Source organism: Meriones unguiculatus, chromosome 5 (assembly GCF_030254825.1).
Source record: "Meriones unguiculatus strain TT.TT164.6M chromosome 5, Bangor_MerUng_6.1, whole genome shotgun sequence".
In the NCBI taxonomy this organism is placed as follows: Eukaryota; Metazoa; Chordata; class Mammalia; order Rodentia; family Muridae; genus Meriones; species Meriones unguiculatus.
The window spans coordinates 42,841,112-42,862,463 of NC_083353.1; the positions used below are offsets into that span (position 1 = coordinate 42,841,112).

General features: G+C 47.0%; 1 protein-coding gene across 2 annotated transcripts in view; it reads right to left on the reverse strand.

Annotated features, from left to right (window-relative positions):
- Eefsec (eukaryotic elongation factor, selenocysteine-tRNA specific) overlaps nt 1–9,870 on the reverse strand; it is a 197,277-nt gene extending 187,407 nt beyond the window's left edge. The window contains exon 1 of one of the 2 annotated variants that reach the window (XM_021638825.2): nt 9,546–9,870. In XM_021638825.2, the coding sequence (XP_021494500.1) occupies nt 9,546–9,819 (274 nt within the window). In that variant the 5' untranslated portion in view covers nt 9,820–9,870. The remainder of the gene's footprint in view (nt 1–9,545) is intronic. The other variant, XM_060383722.1, reaches the window with a different exon arrangement.
- Between the last annotated feature and the right edge of the window lie 11,482 nt (nt 9,871–21,352).

A 21,352-nucleotide genomic window follows, 5' to 3' on the forward strand; every position in this document is an offset into this window, starting at 1 on the left:
AGGACCAGGTCAGGCAGGTCCTTCAACCAAGCAGAGCAACATTAGTGCATTTCCAGTACTGATTTTAAAGGCAAAAAAGTCAAGTTTATCTTTAAGTAGCACCTGTGTGTGCCACCAAATAAATATCCTCAGGAAGTAGGTTAGAGACAAAGGAAATCATTTCAGTCCTCCTGAAGGCCTCAAGACAAGAGAGCATCATTATAATACTGTGACAGCAAAAGAGAAAAAGTCAACGTCTCTCAACAGCAAAGTTGTTTTTTCTCCTGCCAAGAGGAGCATCCACATTAACTAAGTCCTCCCTCCTACTCAGTGAGGCCACTTCAAAGCAGCAGGGGCCTAACTGCATAGCACAAGAAAATGAAAGACCCAATTAACAAGAAGCAAAACTCACACAGTACAGAGAAGAATGGTGAACAGTGCAGGGGAGGATGACGAGAGACCAGTGCTCGTGACCAACCATCTGCTCTTCAGGAGCTATGGCTTTCTCCTGATATGGAGGCCCTTAGCACCTAACCACACATAGGGGACAGCACCAACCCTGATCTACAGCAGGGATGCAGATCCCATCATTTCTCAGTCCATCAGTATGCACTGTCACCTGTACTGAGGTAAAATTTGTCAAATTTGAGGACATGGACTGACGCATGACTGCAATCCTCAGCAGGCTGGGGAAAGTTTGGGGCAGCACTTAGCAGCTGAGACCTACAACAAGCTCCTTACCACCAGAGCCACCCTGACACAGGCATTGAGAATACAGTGGCAGGGGTCTTGAATGGGGTCTAAAAGGTAATGTGTACCCTTCAAACCTATACTTACCCTCTCCTGAGAGGCAGAAGCTCTTTAGCCTTGCCTGGTATTCCCTACCAGCATGCCAGAGCTCTAGGTCCTGCAGCCTGCTTGTTCTTGGAAGGGTACATTCAGAATACCTGGCCCTAAGGCCACTTGTCCTGGGCCTGTTTTAAGACTCCAAGGGAGCTAGTGGAAACCACTATTAAAACACACTCCCTCCCACAAGTAACAGGCCCAGTGGCTAGAGGCAGGGAGGATAGAGCTCAGAAGCTGGACCTCTAGCCACTGGGCCTGTTACTTGCTTCCTCTTTCATGAACTCCATTCTCTGGTCTTGCCTTATCTATCTGTATGCTGGGTCCTCTAGCTGAAATGTCCCCCATCTTCTTCACCAGTAAGCTCTCAATCATTCTACAAAGTTCCAACAAGATAGCCCCTCCTCCCGGAAGCCTCTCTGGACTGGCCTAGTACCTTATCACCTCACACTTCCCCACAAGCTCCGCTCCTGGACTTTGCTGAGACTATTCCCTGTAGCCATTGTGACTGGAAATCTCCAGGTCATATGTCTGGGCCTGGCCCTGTGTCCCCATCAGGGTGTGTCCTTACTGCTTTTTCCACAACACACCCACACATCACATAACAGGTTCTCCTGATCAAGACTCTTACAACCCTGCATCTTACCTGCCCACCCCACACCCTCTTGTCTCACCTGACTACTAGACCCTTGAAGAGACACATGGTTTGTATCTGACTTCACATCCAAAACAACACTGCACAAAAGGTGCATGTAGAACCAGTGAGTGAATAAAAACACCATGACAACTGGGCGTAGTGGTCTATACCTTTAATCCTAGCATTTGGGGAGGGGGCAGAGTCAGGTGGATCTCTGTGAATTTGAGGCTAGTCTGGTCTACATAGTTCTATGTAGTGAGCACCTGTCTTGAAAACAAACAAAAATAAAACCATCAAGACATTACCATCTGACCCTCTCTTACCAAAAGTCCCTAGGACAGGGGTCTCCACTGGCTAGGCATGGCACAGAAAGAAGCAATCTGGATAGCTTAGTAAGGTAGCAAGTATTTTATCACAATTGGAAATATTTTATTTTTTAAAAGATAAAGTATAGTTACATGTTATAGTATGGATTAACTTTAAAAAGCATGCTCTAAACTGAGAATGCCATAATGCCAGTCCTTGGGAGGCAGAAGCAGGAGCAATGCAAGTTCAAGGCCAGCATGAGCTACCCAGTGCGACCCTTTCTCAAAACAACTACAAAGCATATCCCAAGCATAAGTCAGGCACAAAACAATTCCATTTCTGTCAGAGTCTAAACTCTACAGAGCTGTGAAGGATGCTGGCAGCTGCCCAGGTTTGCAGGGCCGACTGTGAGCAAGCACAGCGCCTCTTTGTAGAGGATAACCACACAACTCCATAGACACATGGGAAAATACTGAACATGCTGAACTGCACAGTGTCTGGACTAAACTGCTTTTAAAAACTAGCATGTACTTTCTGTGAGGCAGTCCAGGTAGAACTATAGAAGACACTGGCATCATCCCCACCCCATGGTGCTTCCAGCACAGTATGGTCCTTCCAACAGCAGAGGACAATGTGTTGCTAAGTTCAGACTGGTTCCCAACCCCATCATAAGGCTATCCCAGAAATGCCACCCTCCCTGGGACTGGAGCTATAAGGTAGGTGAAGGCCAGAGCTACAGACAGCATCACCTTCTACATGCTACCAAAGCTGTTATTGCAAAGGGAACAGAGAATCACGGAAGGCTCAGTCCCAGCCTGGCCAAGGCTCCACTGAACAAAAGAATGACCAAGAAGGGCCAGGTTCTGGGGTTTCATTTAGAGGTTATCTTCTGAGCTGCCTGCCTGCTTAAATCTTACCCCTGCCTGAATGAAGTGGTTCTGAAGGAAAACCCAGAGACACACGGATGCAGACAGGAGACGTTCAGCAAAAAGCTTAAAAGCAATTAATTTTAAGTGATCACAGCTTTACCAAAGCTGTGGCTACAATTTCCTTCTGACTTTGATTATAACCTTCCAGCGAAATATTTGCCTCAAGAAGGCAAAGTCTTTGCATTATTTTCTATTCCTAGCATGACTACAAAAATATTCTTTGATTTAACATTTGATATGTTTTGTTCTCAAGGGCAAGCCCCATGAGAAGAAAAATGTACCCCAACGGAATGAAATATGACTACCTGCTTCCATTTTTCTTTCCTGTTGGTTCCTGCTCAAATATTCTGCATTAATTTAAACTCAAGACTGTGTCTGATGTTGTGCCGCTCCCACACTGTCACCCCAACCAAAGCAAAGTCACCCGCTGTCCAGCTCCAAGAGAAAATGGTGCAGAGGAGCTCAACTTGAGTCTCCCGGAGACAGCTAAAGGCACTGCAGCTTGGAAGGAGATCAAGTGGGGTCAGAGAGTGATAAGGCGCCAGGCACAACAGAAGCGCTTGTACTTCTATAGCAGTGCACTGCAGTGAGGCAGACTTCCTACTGACCAGAGAGAACCTTTGAAGCAAAGGAAAGCAAGCAACTTATGTTGGCCCATGATAGTAGAGGACATCACATAAGCCGTACCAGACAGCAGAATCTTCCAGGTGTGTGTGCTGAAAATAATAGACATAGGCACAGAGAACAGGGAAGAAAGGCCCAGCAGATGCCTAAGGCCAAAGCTTCTGAGTTGAAGGAAGCACTTCCCCTTCTAGCATAGTTTTAAATAAGCTTCAATGTTGCAGAGAAAGCATGTAAGTGCCATATATATATATATATATATATATATATATAGCCGTGGCTGTCCTGGAACGTACTCTGTAGAACAACCTGGAACTCACAAAGATCCACCTGCCTCTGCCTCCCTGAGTTCTGGGATAAAAGGCGTACGCCTCTACCACCCAGCTAAATGCCATACTTTAACAACATGTGTTCCTACACACATTCTCACAGAAAGACCAAGAACAAAAAAAAAAAAAAAAAAGACTTTTTCTTTTTTTTTTTTTTTTCATTAAAATAACACCCCTTTGTCCCCTGGCTGTCAAGGCCTGTGTCCAAGGCCTTGCCTCTGCTTATACCAAGCAGCATTCTGACCCTAGGTGTACATACCTCAAGGTCAATGCACAAAGGGTGACATGAGAAATTGGCTGATGGCATACACTGTTTTGCACACATGAACTGTTCCATTCATGAGTCCAAAGGAAGGGTCTCAAACAGAATACAGAGGGACTTAAAGGGATGGGTCTGGAAAAGCAGATCACAGAGCCAAAAACTTTTACCCCCTAGGCACCAAGATCACAGAAAGTCAGAAAAGCAAAGACACAAAGAAAGCTGTCTCACGAGTAAGAGACAACTACCCACCTCCCAAGATTCCAAGTGCAGTGACTGGGTCAGACATACAAAGTCCTGTCCATTCCTGTGAGGGAGTGGCCCAGAGAAGGCTCTGGCCATGCAGGACTCACACAGTGGGTACAGATGAGAGGGCTTGGAGACAAGTCAGTGGTGGCAGAAAAGCTGTTCATTAACAACCAGAACAAAAGACTCAGAGACAATGCACTGTTAATCCTCGCAGCCACCAGAACACTATAAATTGCCAAGCCACGATACCAGCATTTTTTCTTTCCTGCTGGAGTGAGATTGAAGACCAGTCTTAAGTCTCTCACCCTAACCCAAGTCTTTAAAACATACATTGTTTAATCTTTTTGAAGTTCCAACCCTGAAAGATTTATACTGGAAAATGGATTTGAGAAAAATATCACCCGGAGCACTACCACAGGGGGTGCAGTGGACAGCACACTTTTCATTTCCACTGAGAAAGCCAGACAAGGGCTGTGGAGACACATGGACTGAGTTCAAACCTGGCTAGCAGTAACTGTGTCCCTGCTCTCTCTGAGGTACACTTCTGTTTTGTTTTTTCATCTATAAAATGTGAAGTTCACCTTTCCTCCCCAGGGCAGCTGTGAGGGTTAATGACACAACAAACTAAAGCACCAACTACAAGGACGCCACCAAATAACTGACACATGCACTCATCACCTCTGACCCAGAGCACCACCCCGTACTCCATCAGAGCCACAAGGAAGATGAGATCCAATTTCCATGAAGGAGGGATTCTTGCTTCTAGAGTGTTCACCTCGGAGAACAGAAGCAGAGAGCTGGCTTTAACTTAAGAGACTGTCCTTTGGAGCGACCACCGTGGACTCAGTTATCGCGACTGCCTCCTCCAGGGGACTGTATATTCCACAAAAGGTCTGAACCTCTCGGTGAGCTGGAGAGCAGAACTAAAGCATAGTCCAGTGGTTTTCAACCTTCCTAACACTGCGACCTTTTAATACAGTTCCTCATATTGTGGTGATCCTCAACCTTAAAATTATTTTCTTTGCTAATTTATAACTATAATTTTGCTGTTATGAATTGGAATGTAAATATGTATTTTCTGATGGCCTTAGGCAAACCCAGTTTAAAGGGTCATTTGACCCCAAAAGAGGTTGTGACCCACAGATGAAGACCAGCTGGGATAGTCATCCAAGGATCCCAGGAGCAGGAGAGGACTAGAAGACCACACCTCTGCTCATGGAGTCCCTGCCACAGCTCAGCTAGCCACATATATTTATACAACAACAGCCTTCCAGCGTGCTCAGGACTGTAAGAGGAATCATCCCAAGGGCCACTCTGTTCAGACCTTCCACTGTCATACACACACTGTCACATCCCATGATGACATCCTGTTGTGCCCCATGCTACCAGTAGTTACCTCTGACCCTAAACTGACAAAGCAGCCTCACCTGGTGGTTCCTTGCCCTAGGAAAGCTCTTCTTTCCAATATGCCCACACACTGTGTCTCAATAAAGGGTGAGGAATGTCTTTTTTTTTTTTTTTTTTTAACAGTGCCTCACTATGTTGCCCAGGCTGCACTCAAATTCCTGGACCCAGGCGATCCTCTCGTCTCAGCCCAGAGTAGCTACATAAGTGCAGTCCATGCTTATGTGAGTTACTCCAGCTTTTGCTCTCTGTGCATAGAACTCCAGAGTCCTCTAGGAGTATAGCAGCATCCCTTTGTCAGTTCTCTTGTCATCTCCTGGACAAGGGGAGCGCTGACAACAGGATGTGATGATTTCAAGTCAGCCTGCCCTAACTCTGTCTACTCACTCACAACTAGCTAGGTCGGTGGTGGAACACAGCTCTCCCTCTCAGGACTCACTAAGTATCTGCCAGGTGCCTGGTGTCAGCTTAGGCACCAGAGAACACGGGCGAGTCAGGTCTTACTCTGCTCTCCCAGAGCCCCAGTTCTAGCAAAGGACAACTGATACAACTGGCATCAGGGAATGTGAAAGTGTGAGGGGTGAGGACTAGGCACACCACAGAGAGGTGAGTCAGGGAGGCCTCACTAATGAAGTGACATTTGAACTCACACAAGCAACAAGGAGTCTGACATACCAGAAAGCAACAGCAGGGCAAAGACCTAGGGGGAAACAACTGTTGGCCTATTTAAGAAGTAGAAAAGTTACCAGCATGACTGGAGGTCAGAAACATAGGAAAGCAGTTGCTGAGGAGGCTTTGAGGAAGGCAGGGGCTAGAACAAGGAAACTGGATTAATGCAAATACAAGAATGTACTAGGGAGTCAGACATGGTTGTCACAGCTTTAATCCCAGCACTTGGCAGGCAGCCAGGTGGAGCTCTGTGAGTTCTAGGCTAGCCTGGTCTAGTAGGTGAGTTCCAGAACAGTTTGGGCTAGAGAGGCCCTGTCTCAAAACCCAAACCAAACAAAAAAGTACTGGGACTCTAGAAGCAAAGACTGACATGACCTGATGAACCCCTGAAAATTCAGACAGTGGATGACCCCACCCACTGTTGAGGCAGCAGTGTCCAAAATGGCAAAATTCCAAAAACAGTACCAATATTTGGCCTGTAGCTGGTTCAAGAAGGCAATGGCACAGTGATACATGGACCCTGAGAACAGCTGAGAGGTGGCTTTCAGCAGCAGTCCTGTGTGTTTACCTGCCAGGACTGTTTCCTCATCTGAAAACCAGAACGACGCTTCTACTCCACAGGATACTGCCCAGCCACAAGGTCCTGATCACAGGCCTGGGCCAGAGCAGGCACTAAAACAGGTGCATGCTTCCCTTCAAAAGCAAAAGCTCCATTGTCCTAGTCCCCAAGAAATAAGAATCAAATCTCCTTAAGGAAGAATGGTCTCATCACTCCAGTGAGTCAGGCCACATTTTAACACCAAGAAGAAAAGAGTTTTCTCAAGATGTGAAGCAAGAGCACAAATCACCTTGTATGGTTGTAGAGTCTCAATCAAAACACCAAGTGCCTGAGCCATGGCCACTTGATTATATATACTAGGCTAACATGTTTGCCACACAAGGAGTGGGCAGGAATTCAGGAAACTGGGGTGGCATGGAAAGGTCTCAGCTTGGGAGGCAGGCAGGCTTTGACAATCCAGCTGACTAGCTGACCTACTAAGTCCAAACTTCTTTAGTGGCTACATGATAAACAGGCTTCCTGCAAAGTTTGTCCAAGAAGCAGAAATATCTGAAAAGAGCCATGCCAGAGTCACCATTATCCACTAGTGATGGAAGATCCAGAGCTGGGCTCAAAGGGCACATAGCTAGCAAGTAAAAAAAGCTTCAAGCCCAGTCTGTACAACTCCAAAAGAATGTAGTCCTTCTGCTCTGGACTGCATTTCAGATGTTTAGCCCCCTACACTTGAGCTACACCCAATGCAGTTAGTTATCATAGGCTCAGAACACAGTTATTTTAAAATGCATTGTGCTGGGTGGTGGTAATGCATGCTTTTAGTCCCAGCACTTGGGAGGCAGAGGCAGGTGGATCTCTGTGAGTTTGATCTACAGCCTGGTCTACAGAGCAAGATCCAGAACAGTCACAGCTACACAGAGAAACCCTATCTTGAAACACACACACACACACACACACACACACACACACACAAATTGGACCTGCCAGATTAGCAGCCAGTATTGGGTACACAGCACTTTGCACTCTGGACCTCAGAGCTGCCTAGGAGCTGCAGCTTGCTGCCTTGCTCAATGTCCTGAGAACCAACCATATCATGAACCAGGAAAGGTCAAAATTGTATTGAACTTCTACTATTTGCATAAAATCATAAAAATGAAAAATCATTGCATTATTACAGATTCTGTATTTACCAGAAAAGACTTAATTTTTCCTTTTTTCTTTGCAATGCTGGGGACAGAACCTAGAGCCTCCTGCACACTAGTCAGGTACCCCACCAAGGCAAATGTCAACCCCACTTTCTGGTTTTTACTGTATATGTCCCACCTCCAATTTACAATGGCTTAGGAAATTTAGATTTCCTAAAATGTATTTGAATATGACCAGTCAGAAATTAGCTGGAATTTTGAGTTTTGTGTTTGTTTACAGTGTGGCTCTTGATAGTCTTTATTGAGTAAATCTTGGATGGAATAGAGACTGTGCAAGAGAGTAACCCTGGCAAGTAAGACTCTATTTCTACTTCAGTGAAACGGGGAAACAGTCTGAGACTGCCTGAAGCCTAGAGAAAGGGAGGACACACAGATCAAGCCCTAACTGGTCACCACAGCTGGGTCCTGGACTGTCTAATGAACCAGCCGCCCCATTCCCATTCGGGCATATGCTTACAGGCTTACTGCAGGAAAGAAACCCAAGGCAAGAGGGCAGGCAGGAAATGGGTCACTGAAGCTGCAGCAGGTAGACTCAACCATGCATCCTTTTGTGCTGGGTGCTTATAAATAGGCAATGAGGTCCTTTCCCTAGACCTAAGTGTAGTTAAGTGGGGCTGCAAAAAGAGTTTTAAAAGACGTTAAGAATAGTTTCATGTAAACAAATGGGACAGGTCCAGAGTCGAGCAAAGAGGGGTAGTTACAAGACCTTCTGTTTTATTTATAAAGCCCTATTTCTAAGCGGCCTGTATTTAAATACTAATTATGTGGTACAAGTTCTAGGAGTAGATTTTACTGGTGCCCATCATAACTGAAAACATATGCCCACTGCCTTAGCCAGTTCACACCTAACTTACTCTGTTACACTAGTGCACACCCCAAAGCCTTCTGGGCTAGAATATTCACTGCAGCACGGAAAGCCAGCCCTGGAAAGGTCACAAAGGTCCATCATGAAAATGTTGGTATACATGTACAAAGGAACTTTGTGTGAGCTTAAAAAATGAGTAATGGAACTTTATGTGTAAATATAGAGCAGTCTCTAGACAGTGCTGATTTGTGTATCAAAAGGGCAGATGAGCTCTTGAGAGAGAGCCCAGGTACAGAGCACTTGCCTCTAATGATCAAGGCACTAGGCTCACCCCCCACTGCAACCTACTCCAAATATTTCAACGGGAGAAACAAAAACAGGATCTTTCATCTCTGCACGGTATCTGCATTTCTGTGTACTTTTCCTGAAACCATCCATACACAGGAAACTAGAAACAGTGTTTGGGACAGAGTACCAGGAGACCAAAAGACAGGTTGGGTGGTGACTGTTTTGCAACTTTTGCGTAAACCCTTTTTGAGGTTTGTTTCCTTGGATCGTTTTTTTGTTTTTGTTTTTGTTTTTTTTTTTCCTAGGAGAGCATCTCGTTGCACGGCGGTGAAGTTGATAATTGTGTCCGCATGTGCGGGCTGTGAGTTCGAACCCCCAAGCCTCCCGGGCTGGCGGCCTAGGTTGTCAGGCCCGCCACCATCCTGCGAGCTCGAACCTAAGCCCGGCTCCCGCCCCGGCCCGCGCTCACCGCCAATGATGGTCCGGATGAGGGAGGCGTGCCCGGGGCAGTCGACCAGCGTGACCTGCAGCAGCGTGTCGCTAGTCCCGGGTTCAGCCCCCGGCAGCGGCACAACAAAACAGGAGAAGCCCAGGTCGAGCGTTATGCCGCGCTCGCGGCTCTGCGGCTGCTTATCGAAGGCGGCGGTGGAGGCCGTGGTGCTCAGCGCCCGAGCCAGCGCTGTCTTGCCGCTGTCGATGTGACCCAGCACGCCCACATTCACATTCACCCGCCGGCCTGCCATGCCGCCGCCGCCTCTCACGCCGTCGCCTGAACGCCGGCCCGGAGGTCCGCCCTCTAAGCCGCACCCCCCCGCAACCCGCGCCGAGCGCGCCGGTTCCGGCACGAAAGCTTCCGCCCTCGGGCGCGCACAGCGCTACCGCCGAGTCGAGAGAACGTCGCGTGGACACTGGGCGGGACTGGAGCTAGACTGCCTACCTGGGATTGCTGTCACCTGGCTTTGCCCACGAAGTCTCGCCAGCCTGAGATTGAGGATCTCTCCTTCCATCCATGCATCCATCCATTTTCCTTTCCCTCCTTCCTTTCATCCTCTCACCCATCCATCCTTTTTTCCTTCCATCATTCCACCCACCCATTCATCCACCCACTCATCCATCCTCCGTTCATTTCTGCCAGCCTTTGTTAAGTGAAGACTGGGCCAGATGCAGTGGTGTATGCCTGTAATCCCAGCTGTGAGTTCGAGGCCAGCCTAGTCTACAAAGTGAGTGCAGCCAAGGCTACACAGAGAAACCCTGTCTCGAACCCCCCCCCCAAAAAAAAATGAAATGCAGACTGTATACACTTCACTGGGATGTGATTATCAAGGTTATTTGCTGTGAAAACAGGAGTGAGGCAAAACCCAAGACCCATGGCCAAGCCAGACTATCTGGAAAGGATAGAGAGGAGAAGGCAGGGAGCCTAGTAAAGCTCAAGTAAGGCCCCTCAAGCATGTCACTAGAAGTCCAGTGCAGACTGAGAACTACCCATTAGAAACCTGGAAGCACTGTGAAAAGATGGGAGAGGGCCTCCTTGACTAAGGAAAACAAAAATCATCACTCTGGAGGCTACCATGAGGGGCTGCAACCTGTGTATGAAATGTGTGGTGAGTGTTCTACCAGCCTCTACAACTCCCTTCAGGTTTTGAAAGGTGCCTGGAATCACGAAAGACGTCACAAACCTAAATGGTTGCTCTGGCAAAGGGTAAAAGCCAAGGGAAAGAAGGTACCTGGGGCCTGGCAGGGGAGAGATGAGGACTGAAGTATTACTCCCATGTGAAGAATGGGGGGGGGGGGGCTTGGTTTTCAGCCATTGGCAGAGAGGATACTGGCCCTGCATTCCCATCCTTCCCTTTTTCGAGGGCAGGAGGGGTTGGGGTTTGAAAGTGAATTGGTTTGCATGGGCTTGTGTGTTGAATGCTTGGGGTACAGCCAGTGGGCTACTTTGTGTGCTGAAGCTTAGCTGAATGAAGCAGGTTGCTGAGAGAGTGTCTTTGAAGGATGTATCTAGTCCCTTCTCTGCTTGCTGTCCGCCATCAAGTGAGCAGTTCAGTCAGATTGCTACTTGTTCCTATCACTAAAATGATGTGCTACTCTGCTACCTACTATAGGCTCAGGGTATCAAGCCCAAGTGACCATGTGCTGAATCTCTGAAACCATGAACTAACCCTAAACTCTTTCTTTGTTTGTACAAGTATTTCATCACAACGACGCAACCTAACATAAAGCCTGACTTCGGAGTGCTGACAAATATTTCAGCTTTTGTTGCTAAAATTCCCTCCTGAGGGGAGAAGTGAATGACATCTACCCCTTTCCTAAGGTTCCAAGGAGAAACCAAAGGGCAGTACCATGGCAGTTTATGCTAGGGGTGAGTTTATGTGGCTTACTTATAAATATGGGTGAGGGGTTAGGAGTGGTGGTGGCTACAGAGCAGCTGCACTGGAGCGTCTTCTCGCCATGGACTATGGCTTCCCCACAGCCTCATAGATGAAGCCTCTTCTCCCTAATCTACACCAGGCTATATCCTCTAGTCCCTCCCTGGGGGCCTGAGGACATGTGTAATTAGGGCTGAATTGAACTCAGCTGAATTCAGTATTTAGCTTGGAGGAGTAGTCAGATACTCAGAGGTGAGGGTCCAGTGGGCCTGCTGAGGCCTCCTCCTCGGAGGGGATGTCCACAGGCCTTATCATGATGAACTCTGGAAAAGAGGCACGGCTGGTCTCATAAAGATGGTGGCAGTTTTGCTCAGATGGTGGCCAAGCTTAAGGTTTACTGACTCCTACCTGGCAGCCAGTTTGCCTCTGTGATGAACCAGACCTGTGTTTTGCAGGAAGTGGCCCCAGCGGTTTCTGGGATGAAGACTCTACTGTGGAGTCCCTGATAATGGGTGGAATTGTGCTCTCCATGGGTTTGACATCCCCCTCCACCCTGTCCCATGCATGTGATAGAATTTGGAGATGGGGCATTAGGACTAACAGGATCATGAGGGTGGGGTCCTCATGTGAATTGACCCCCAAAATTTGTGTCTCCATTTCCCCATCTTCCAAATAGGAAAAATAAGACACTACCCTCTGTTTGTTTGTGAGTATCTTTGGGAAGGGGTTATCAGGTGTTAACAAGAACTTTGGAGGACATTCCAAGCAACAAAAATGTTCTGAACAGGACCTTGCCCCAGTACACTTCACTGCTCACCTCTGTCCTACTAAAATCCTGACAAACGGTAAAAACCAAGCCTCTCTAATCCAAAAATCCAAAATACGACAAAATCCAAACCTTTCCGAGCTCTGACATGATTCCACAAGTAGAAAATTCCACTCCTGACTTCATGTGACAGGCAAGAGTCAAAACATGAGGACGCTGAAGCTAGCACGTAAAGTTATCCTCAGGCTTCAAACACAAGGGCTGTACAATTTCATGTTCAGACTTGGGTCCCACCTCCACGATATCACATTATGTGTTTGCAAGCATTCTAAAATACGAGGCGAAAAACTTGAACTCTCCAATGCTTCCTGTTTCAGGCATTTCAGGTGAAGTGTCTTAAACCTGTAAGGAAAGGAGCTGGGCCTGACAGCACATGCTTGTAACCTCAGCACCTAGAGGCAGAAGCAGGTTGGAAGTCAGAGGTCAACTTAAGCTACCTATTCTACCCACCTTGTCGCAATAAGCCGAGGGCTGGGGATGTCGTCAGTGGCAGAGTGCTCACCTTTCCACACAGAGAGCCCTGGGCTCCACCTCCAATACTGAAAAACAACAACAAACATTAAATTTGAAAGCTATGAATGTGATATTAACCTCAGTCTCAATAGTAAACTTCGTGTGTTGAACTTTGAAAAATGTTTTTATGTAGGCAATCATATGAAGGAAGGAGGAATTCGTATATCCTAGAGGGGACAGGGAGCCCCACAAGGTCCGAATATATCTGAGCACAGGGGTCTTCTATGAGACTGTTTATCTAACCAAGGACCATGCATGGATATAACCTACAACCCCTGCTCAGACATAGCCCATGGTAGCTCAGTATCCAAGTGGGTTCCCTAGTAAGGGGGACAGGAATTGTTTCTGACATGAACTCATGAGCTTCCCCTCCCCCCTGAGGGAGGAGCAGCCTTGCTAGGACACAGATAAGGACATTGCAACCATCCTGAAGATACCTGATAAGCTAGGACCAGATGGAAGGACAGGAGTACACCCCCTCTCAGTGGACTCAGAAGGGGGCAGGGAGGAGATGAGGGAGGAGAGGATTGGGAGGGAAAGAGGGAGAGGGCTACAGCTGGGATACAAGTGAATGTATAAAATTATTTAAAAATAAAAAATATTTAAAAAAAGAAAAATATTTTAGCTACATTTTATATTTTATGTGTATGACTCCACAGATGTGGAGAGGGAGTGAGCCATGGGCAAGAGAGGGTTCCTGTTGGTGGTGACACTTCACCTAAGCTGGAGTAGTACTTGGAGGCACGGCTGTGACAACCTGAGACAGAGGAGAGTGGAACAGGCTGGCAGGAAGGTTTACGGACAGAACTTGGGGGTGGGGTTCAAATGTCTGTCTCAGAGGCAAAACCATCTTTGGTGTAAAAAGCCTAAACAATGCTGAGGGTGCCTCTGAGAGTGGGGGTGGACTGGAAATGTACTAGGAGTCTTAAAGGCATTTTCTGAGGTGATTACAATATTTTGAACTTTGATAAAGGTTTGCATTTTCTGTGTATGAGTGATCAACATGCAGTCAGTATACACTTCAGATCTGTGCACTTTATGGAAATTCTATACCCTCCCCTCCCCCAAATAAAACCCTAAAAACCAATATTGAATCCAGGGGTGGTAAGTATGCTGGAGTACTCAGGAGGAAGTATTCTACTTCTGTCACTTTAAATTGTCTCAGAGATGCCTGGGTCACGTTGGGTGGTGCTGGGGCCTTGGAGGCTAAGGAAGAGGATGGCTTTGAATCCAGGAGTTCAAGGCCAACCTGGACAAGATAGTCAAACTCTACCTCAGAACAAAGCAGAACTCAAGTAAGCAACACTGACTGAGCGGAGCTCATGGTAAAGTGCTTGCCTAGACAGAGGGGCTAGAGGAGGTGAGTAAAATGAGATTGGTAAAGTCCACATGAGCCTTGCTTAATCCTGTGTGCTGGGTGGTGGGATTTGGAATCACCTAAGAGACCCCCATCTGCAAATGCCTGTGAGGGTGTTTCAATGGCTTAACCATGGGCTGTACTGTTCCATGGGCTGAGGCCATGCACTGAATAGATCATTATGCTATATGTGGGCTTTTACAAATTAATTATTTCTATTTCATGTGTATAAGTTTTTTTGCCTGCCTGAGTGTTAAGTGTATGCCATGTGTGCAATGCCTACAGAGGTCAGAAGAAGGCATCATAACTACTGGAACTGGACTTAGAGAAAGCTGTGAGCCACCAGGAGAGTGCTGGAACTGGTTCAGTTCACCTCATTGCAGACTCTACAGCAATACCCTCTATGAGAATAGCCAGTGCTCTTAACGATGGACCCATCTGTCCAGCCCCCATTATGGTGTATTTGAAATTATGAGAATTAGAAGCTACCCAAACTAGAAACTTAAAAGAAGAGGAATGTGCAGTGGCTGTGTGTTGATTATTGTGGAGTTGGATGATGGATCTGGAGAGTGTCATTGTACCTTCCTATGTATTTTCTTCTAAAAGAATTCTAGGGGCCCGGGACAAAGGTCAGTTGGTAGAGTGTTTGCATGGGATTCTGGGTTCTACATAGGTACAACACTGCATAGCCAGGCAAGGTGGCACCCAAATGTCTCTGCAGTCCAGTGGTAGTCACAATCAAGTAGAAATCTCAAGAATCAAATTCCTGGCTATGCATCATGGTGTAATCCTCTAAGTCCAGTACTTCAGAGAGAGAGAGACAGGAAGTGCAGGTGTTCAAAGTCAGCTTCAGCTACAGAACAATTTCAAGAGCAGCCTAGTACACTACATTAGTCCTTGTCCCCAGACTCTCCAATACCTAAAAATCAAATTCCTGTTAGGTGTTATGGTATGTGCCTGTGGTATGTAGCAGAGTCAGGAAGATCATGTGTTGGAGGTGAGCCTGGTCTACATAGTGATTTCTAGAACATCCAGGGATCTAGGGTGAGACTTGTCTCAGAACAAACAAAAAAAGGACATCCTCAACCTCGCACCACTAGCTTCCCTCTTCTCCTTATGTTTCGTGAGAATTCCATCTTTACAGCTTTTAAGTGTCTCTTCATGTCAACGCCCTTATTTGGTGATTGATGTGGGAGAGCCCTTTGTGGGTAGGGCCATCCCTGAGTGCTGGTGGTCCTCGGTTCTATGAGAAAGCAGGCTGAGCAAGCCATGATGAGCAAGACAGTAAGCAGCATCCCTCCATGACCTCTGCATCAGCTCCTGTGTCCAGGTTTCTGCCATGCTTGAGTTCCTGCCCTGACTTCAAGTAATGAACAAGTTGCTTTGGTCATGGCATTTCATCATAGCTTTATGCCGCCAGCGGTGCTGGAGTGGACACTTCCATTTAAGAGGGGCACAGCTTTGTCTTGTTTTCATTTTAGTCCTTCTGGTAGGTGTGTGTTGGCATCTGCTGAGGGTCTTCATTTACCAGAGTTACTGTTCAGACCCCCTGCATCTGCTCCTGTTCCTCAGAGCCTTACCCCCTCTTTTCTACTAGCAGGAGTATTCTCAGACCTGAGAAGCCAGTTCATTCCGGACTATTCTTCCAGAATTCCTCACTGTCCTCCTCACCTCCTTCAAGTTCAACTGCCATCCCCTCAGCGAGTGGTACCCTGGACAGCATACTTCAGATAGACTGGTCCCCTCCCATCCCTCTCCCTTTCTCTAGTTGGTCTTTTGCATAGATAACTCTTTAATGTGGTTGTTTTCTTTGAGGTGCTGAAGATCAAACCCAGGGCCTTATTGATCTCCTGGTGAGCTATATATGCCTAGCCCCTTAACATATTTGGGGGTTTATTCTTCTACTGCATTCATCATCCATTATGTGTTCTCCCCACTCACTGAGAAGGAGGCAACCCAGGCTCCCCTGAAAACACAGCTGGGCCTGGCATGGTCAGATAGGCTGTAGCATGGCTGCTGTGGACGCACCCTGACACTCCTGCTGGGAAAACAGCCTCTTCTGCAGCAGCCTCCTCGTACCTGGGACAGTGGCCCAGGCTGTGTACGGTACCCAGAAAATCACTGGCGGGAACCAGCCTGCAGAGCTGCGATTACTCGGATTCTTTCTTCATGTTAATGTGATGCCGGCTCCTTTCTGCTTTTTTTAAAGGCTGTTTTGTACTCAGGTAGTTCAAAGTTCTTTACAAACAGCCAGTAATTAATTCAACTTCATTAAGGCCAATTAATCCAGGATTAATTATAAATTTGCCCACAGGAAGTTATTATACTGTGCTCTTTGATTTGAGTTTGGGCTTTAAAGGTTCTTTCAGGAATGAAATGGAAATGTGCCTTTTCTCTGAGGGTCTCTACTGCCTTGATTTTGTTAACCATGTGCTTGCCTCAGTTTGTCCCACACTAACCCCAGAGGAGGCTGTCCCCCAAGCTCTCAGCTTAGCTAGCTGGTATGTCAAGCTCTGGACATAATCTGCCAGTGCCACCCTGAATCACAGGGCAAGAGATCAGATGTCTTGGCAAAAGCTGTTCCCATACCAGTTAAGAACATGCCGTTAGCTCCCATCACTCCCTCCTGCAGAATAAATACTACTGTGTTTCCTGAGCCCACTTGGTCGGTAACAGTCAGCGTCCAGTCCTTGGCTGACCTAGGAGGCTCCTTCCCTCCAGGCTCAGAGCCTACTTCCTACTTCATGGCCCAGCCTGGACTCTGACACAACCCATCAGCAGGTTCCCCACTCCCTGGGTAAGGTTATGCTAGAATACAAGTGTCCTCATCAAAGAAACCCTGACAAACTGAGTGCGAGAGCCCATGTCTTTACTTCCAGAACTCCAGAGGCAGAGCCTGGCAGATCTCTGTGTGTTCCAAGACAGCCAGGGCTGCATAGTGAGACCCAAACAAAAACAAACAAGATAAAGATAAGGGGCAGGGGAGCCTGAAAAACTGGGTCTGGTGGCACATACCTGCAATCCTAGCACTAAAGTGGCCACAGCTGGAAGCCAGTCAAGACTACATAGTTAAGATCCAAACCAGCCTGAGCTCAGAGAAAACAACAACAGCAACAAAGAGGGCTGGCAAGATGGTACAACCAGTGAAGGCACCAGCCACCACGCCTGCCAACCTGAGTTTAATTCCTGGAGTCCACGTGGTAAAAGGAGAGACCTGACTCCCAAAAGTTGTCCTCTGACTATAGCTAACACACACAGAGAGAGACACATCTAAATGCAATAAAAAACTTTTGAGAGTAAAAATATCTAGTGGATTTGCTGGATCTGTTCAGTCTATGTTTACCTTTTTGAAAAACTGACTTTCACAGCACTAGTACACATTCCTACCCACATTACACCAAGGAAGGTTTAAGTTTCTCCACACCGTTGCCAACGATGGTTATTTTTCTTTTTGTTAATTACAACCATCTGAGTGTGAGTGAGGGCAGTGTTTCACTGGGGTGCTGAGCTTCACTGAGCCAGTGACAATGTGTGCAGCCTCTCCTCCTGTTGCTTATGTCCTTTTGGAGAAATGCCAAGTCCTTTACATGTTTTAAAACTTGTTATTTTATGTGTATGAGTGTTCTGCCTACATGTGTGTCTGTGCACCACAGGAGTGCCTAATGCCTGAGGAGTCAGAAAAGAGTGTGGGGTTCCCCTGAATTGGAGTTAAAGACAATGTGAACCACTGTGTGGATCTGGTGATTCAACCTGGGTCCTCTGATGACCCAGGCAAGTGTTCACAGCTTCGGAGCCATGCCCCACTCTCGCCCAACCTCACCCTGGTTGTCTTTTCAGTGATTTCACATTATTCTTCAATGCACAGAGTCTTTGGTTTGACACAGTCTAATTTCTTCATTCTTATTTGTTGACTGTGCTTTTGTCCATATTTAAGAATCCATTGTCAAGCTAGGCGTGGTGGCTCACACCTGTGATCCCAACACTCAGGGAGGCAGAGGCAGGTGGAGCACTGTGAGTTCAAGGCCAGCCTGGTTTACAAATCGAGTCCAGGACAGCCAGGGCTACACAGAGAAACCCTGTCTCAAAACAAACAAACAAACAATCCATCATCACAGGGAGAGAGGGCTCGGCTGCTAAGAGTGCTTCCTGATCTTCTAGTGGATCTGAGTCCATTACATCATCCAGCTCTAGTGGGTCCAACACCCTCCCCTGGCCTCCACAAACACCTGTGTTCATGTGGCACACATACACACAACTAAAAATAAAAATAAAATCTAAAAACAAATCATTGGGAAAAATCATGGTGGTGGTGATTTGCTCCTTATTGTGTGTGTGTTTGCAGTACTAAGGATTGAACTCCTAAGGATTATGTATGCTAGGCAAGTGCTCTACTGAGCCAAACCTCCATCCCTCAGCTTGTTTTACTTAGCATACTTCAAGGTTTATGTGTAACCAGAATATTTGACTACTCTATTGGGTTCTTTTTCCTATGTCCCTATATGACCCCTATCCTCCCCCCCCCCCCGGAACACTAGGTAGGAGGGAAAGAAGCATAGATGGGAAAGGCAGCATAGATCTCTTTAGACTACTTCCCGCTGATTAGGGGCATTGATTTCCTTGGGGCAAGTCAAATCTTCGTTGTCAGGCTATCTCCAACCAGCAAAGAGCCAAAGTAGCAGCAGGAACTAGCAGCAGCAGGGGAAGCAGCAGCCACCTGTTCACCTTTGGAGTGCCTCTGACTCCTCTCAGGGCTCTGGCATTTCTGTACTTTTTGGAGAGTCCCCAGAATTCCAAACAAACTATCTGCAGCTGACAATAAACTAGCCAGAACAGTGTTGGATCCTTGGAGCTGGAGTTACAAGCTGCCCAGCATGGCTGCTGAGAACTGAACCTTGGTACTCTGTAAGAGTAGACAGTTCTCTTAACTGTTGAGCCATCTCTGTGGCCTCTCTGTTCACATACTCCAGTCAAGGCCCACCTTCCTTGGAGCTCACTTTACTCACAGTAAGATGGTGCCGTATCATTTGCTTCTGAGAGTCACAGCTGTCAGTCAGCATTTTACACAGGCACAATCACCTAAGTGATGCCTTCCTTCCCAGGCTCTGCAGGCTGCTCCAGGTACCCACTCTAGGTTTGCATACCACTAGGGGATTTGTCCCCATACATTTATTGCATGTTTTCCAACTCCTTATAAGCCCATTGTCTTAGTTAGGGATTTATTGTTGTTTGAAGAGACACCATGACCACAGCAACTCTTAAAAAGGAAAATTTTTAATTGGGGCTGTCTTACAGAGGTTTAGTCCATTATCAACATGGTGGCATGCAAGCAGACATGGCAAGGCAGAGATAGCTGAGAGTTCTACATCTTGATCCACAAGCAACAAGCAGAGTAATGGCTTGGGTTTCTGAGACCTCAAAATCTGCTGCTCCATAGTGACACACTTCCTTCAAGAAGGCCGCACCTGCTACAACCAGGCCATTACTATATATCTCTGGGCCAAGCATTCAAATACATGAGTCGATGGGGGCAATTCCTATTCAAACTACTACACTCATCAAGGCTCTTTCCTGCCTGGATCTGAGCACACTCTAGGGTCTGGTAACACTGGTGCCGACAATTGCTTGTTGACTGGATAGAGGTACAGTTGTACAGGTAAACAATATCGCTTATGGACCCTGACAGAAGATATTTTCTGGCTCACTGTCTCCCCTGGGTTGTGGAATTGGATGAATATGATGTAGGATTTCAAGCCTGAAGTCTTCCACTGGAGTTCCAGTGCTGATTATTTGTTGTGTGTTCTTGGGCCAATCTTTGGATTTCTTTAGCCTGCTGGTTTTTTGTTTTAATGGTGCTGGGAAGTGACCCCACCATAACCAATAAGATGGCTGAGCTCTTCTACTCCACTCAGATAGAAATCGCAGGTAGGTGAGAAATTCTTCAGTGCTGGCAGTCTCAAACTCTTGAGTGCCACAGCCCAGGTGCTGCACGGGCACCTTCTGTTCTGAGAGCCAGGGGCCTGCTGCTCCAGGCTTTAGGAGCCGGAGGCTTACAGCTCCAGGTGCTTGGGTTAGCAACTTGTTGATCTTGGCTTCACCTGTAGAGCCTGTACATAGCAACGGTTGTTACACACAGCTTCTAGCAGAAGGCAATGCTTGCTAGCAAAATAGCTTCTAAATGGGTCAAGTGGTAGGACCCTAAACTATTACAATGTCTGATATTATAAATCTTGACCCTTAAGACTTGAAGCTCCTTGGACTGGAAAGATGGGTCAGCAGTTAAGAGCACTGGCTACTCTTCCAGAGGACTCAAATTCAATTCCCAGCACCCATATGGTGGCTCACAACCATGTGTAACTTCAGTTCCAGAGGCTCAGATGCCCTCTTCTGACTTCCTCCAGCACTGTAGGGTACATTCACACCTGTAGGCAAAACACCCACACACAAGATAATAAAAAGCCTTGGCGCTCCCCGGATCTTGTCTAGCAGTCTCTGCTTTTGCTCTGCCACCTGTCTCATCATTTCTGCTCCTAGTCACTCTAGAACTCTCCAGCGGCCCTGTCACCGTCATCACTGCCACAGCCACTCATCTTGTTGTCTTCAGTTTACCAACTCAGCCCACAATACTATTAATGGAGGTGGAAAGACCACTCGAAAAGTCTTATAACGGGGCTGATATTGCAACAACACTGCTCATTGTAGCACAGAACGGTGTCTCCCGACTGACTTGAAGAGTGAAGGACACCTGTTTTTACAGCCAGAATGTTGTCAGAGAGGGTAAACAAGAGTGTTTGTTGTTCTTAGTACAGCCCTTCATGCAAATGAAGCATTACATTTATGCTAGAGCAGTGGATCGATCGTGAAGACAAACTACCATATTTGCACCAATAACAGAACATTTGCTCATTCAAACCAAGGATCACGCTTTCACCAATCACAGGCTGTTTTGCTCAGTCACCTGGAGAACAGTACCTACTCTATTCTGGTGAAAACAACTGCTAAGAGTATGCTTGCAATGCCTTTAATCCCAGCACTCAGGAGGCAGAGGCAGTTGAGTTCTAGGCCAGCCAAAGCTATGAGACGGTTTCTCTGTGTACCCTTGGCTGTTTTGGATCTCACTCTGTAGACCAGGCTAGCCTCGAACTCAAGATCTGTCTGTGCTGGGTTTAAAGGCGCGCGCTACCACTGCCTGACCACTCCCTTCCGTCCTCCCC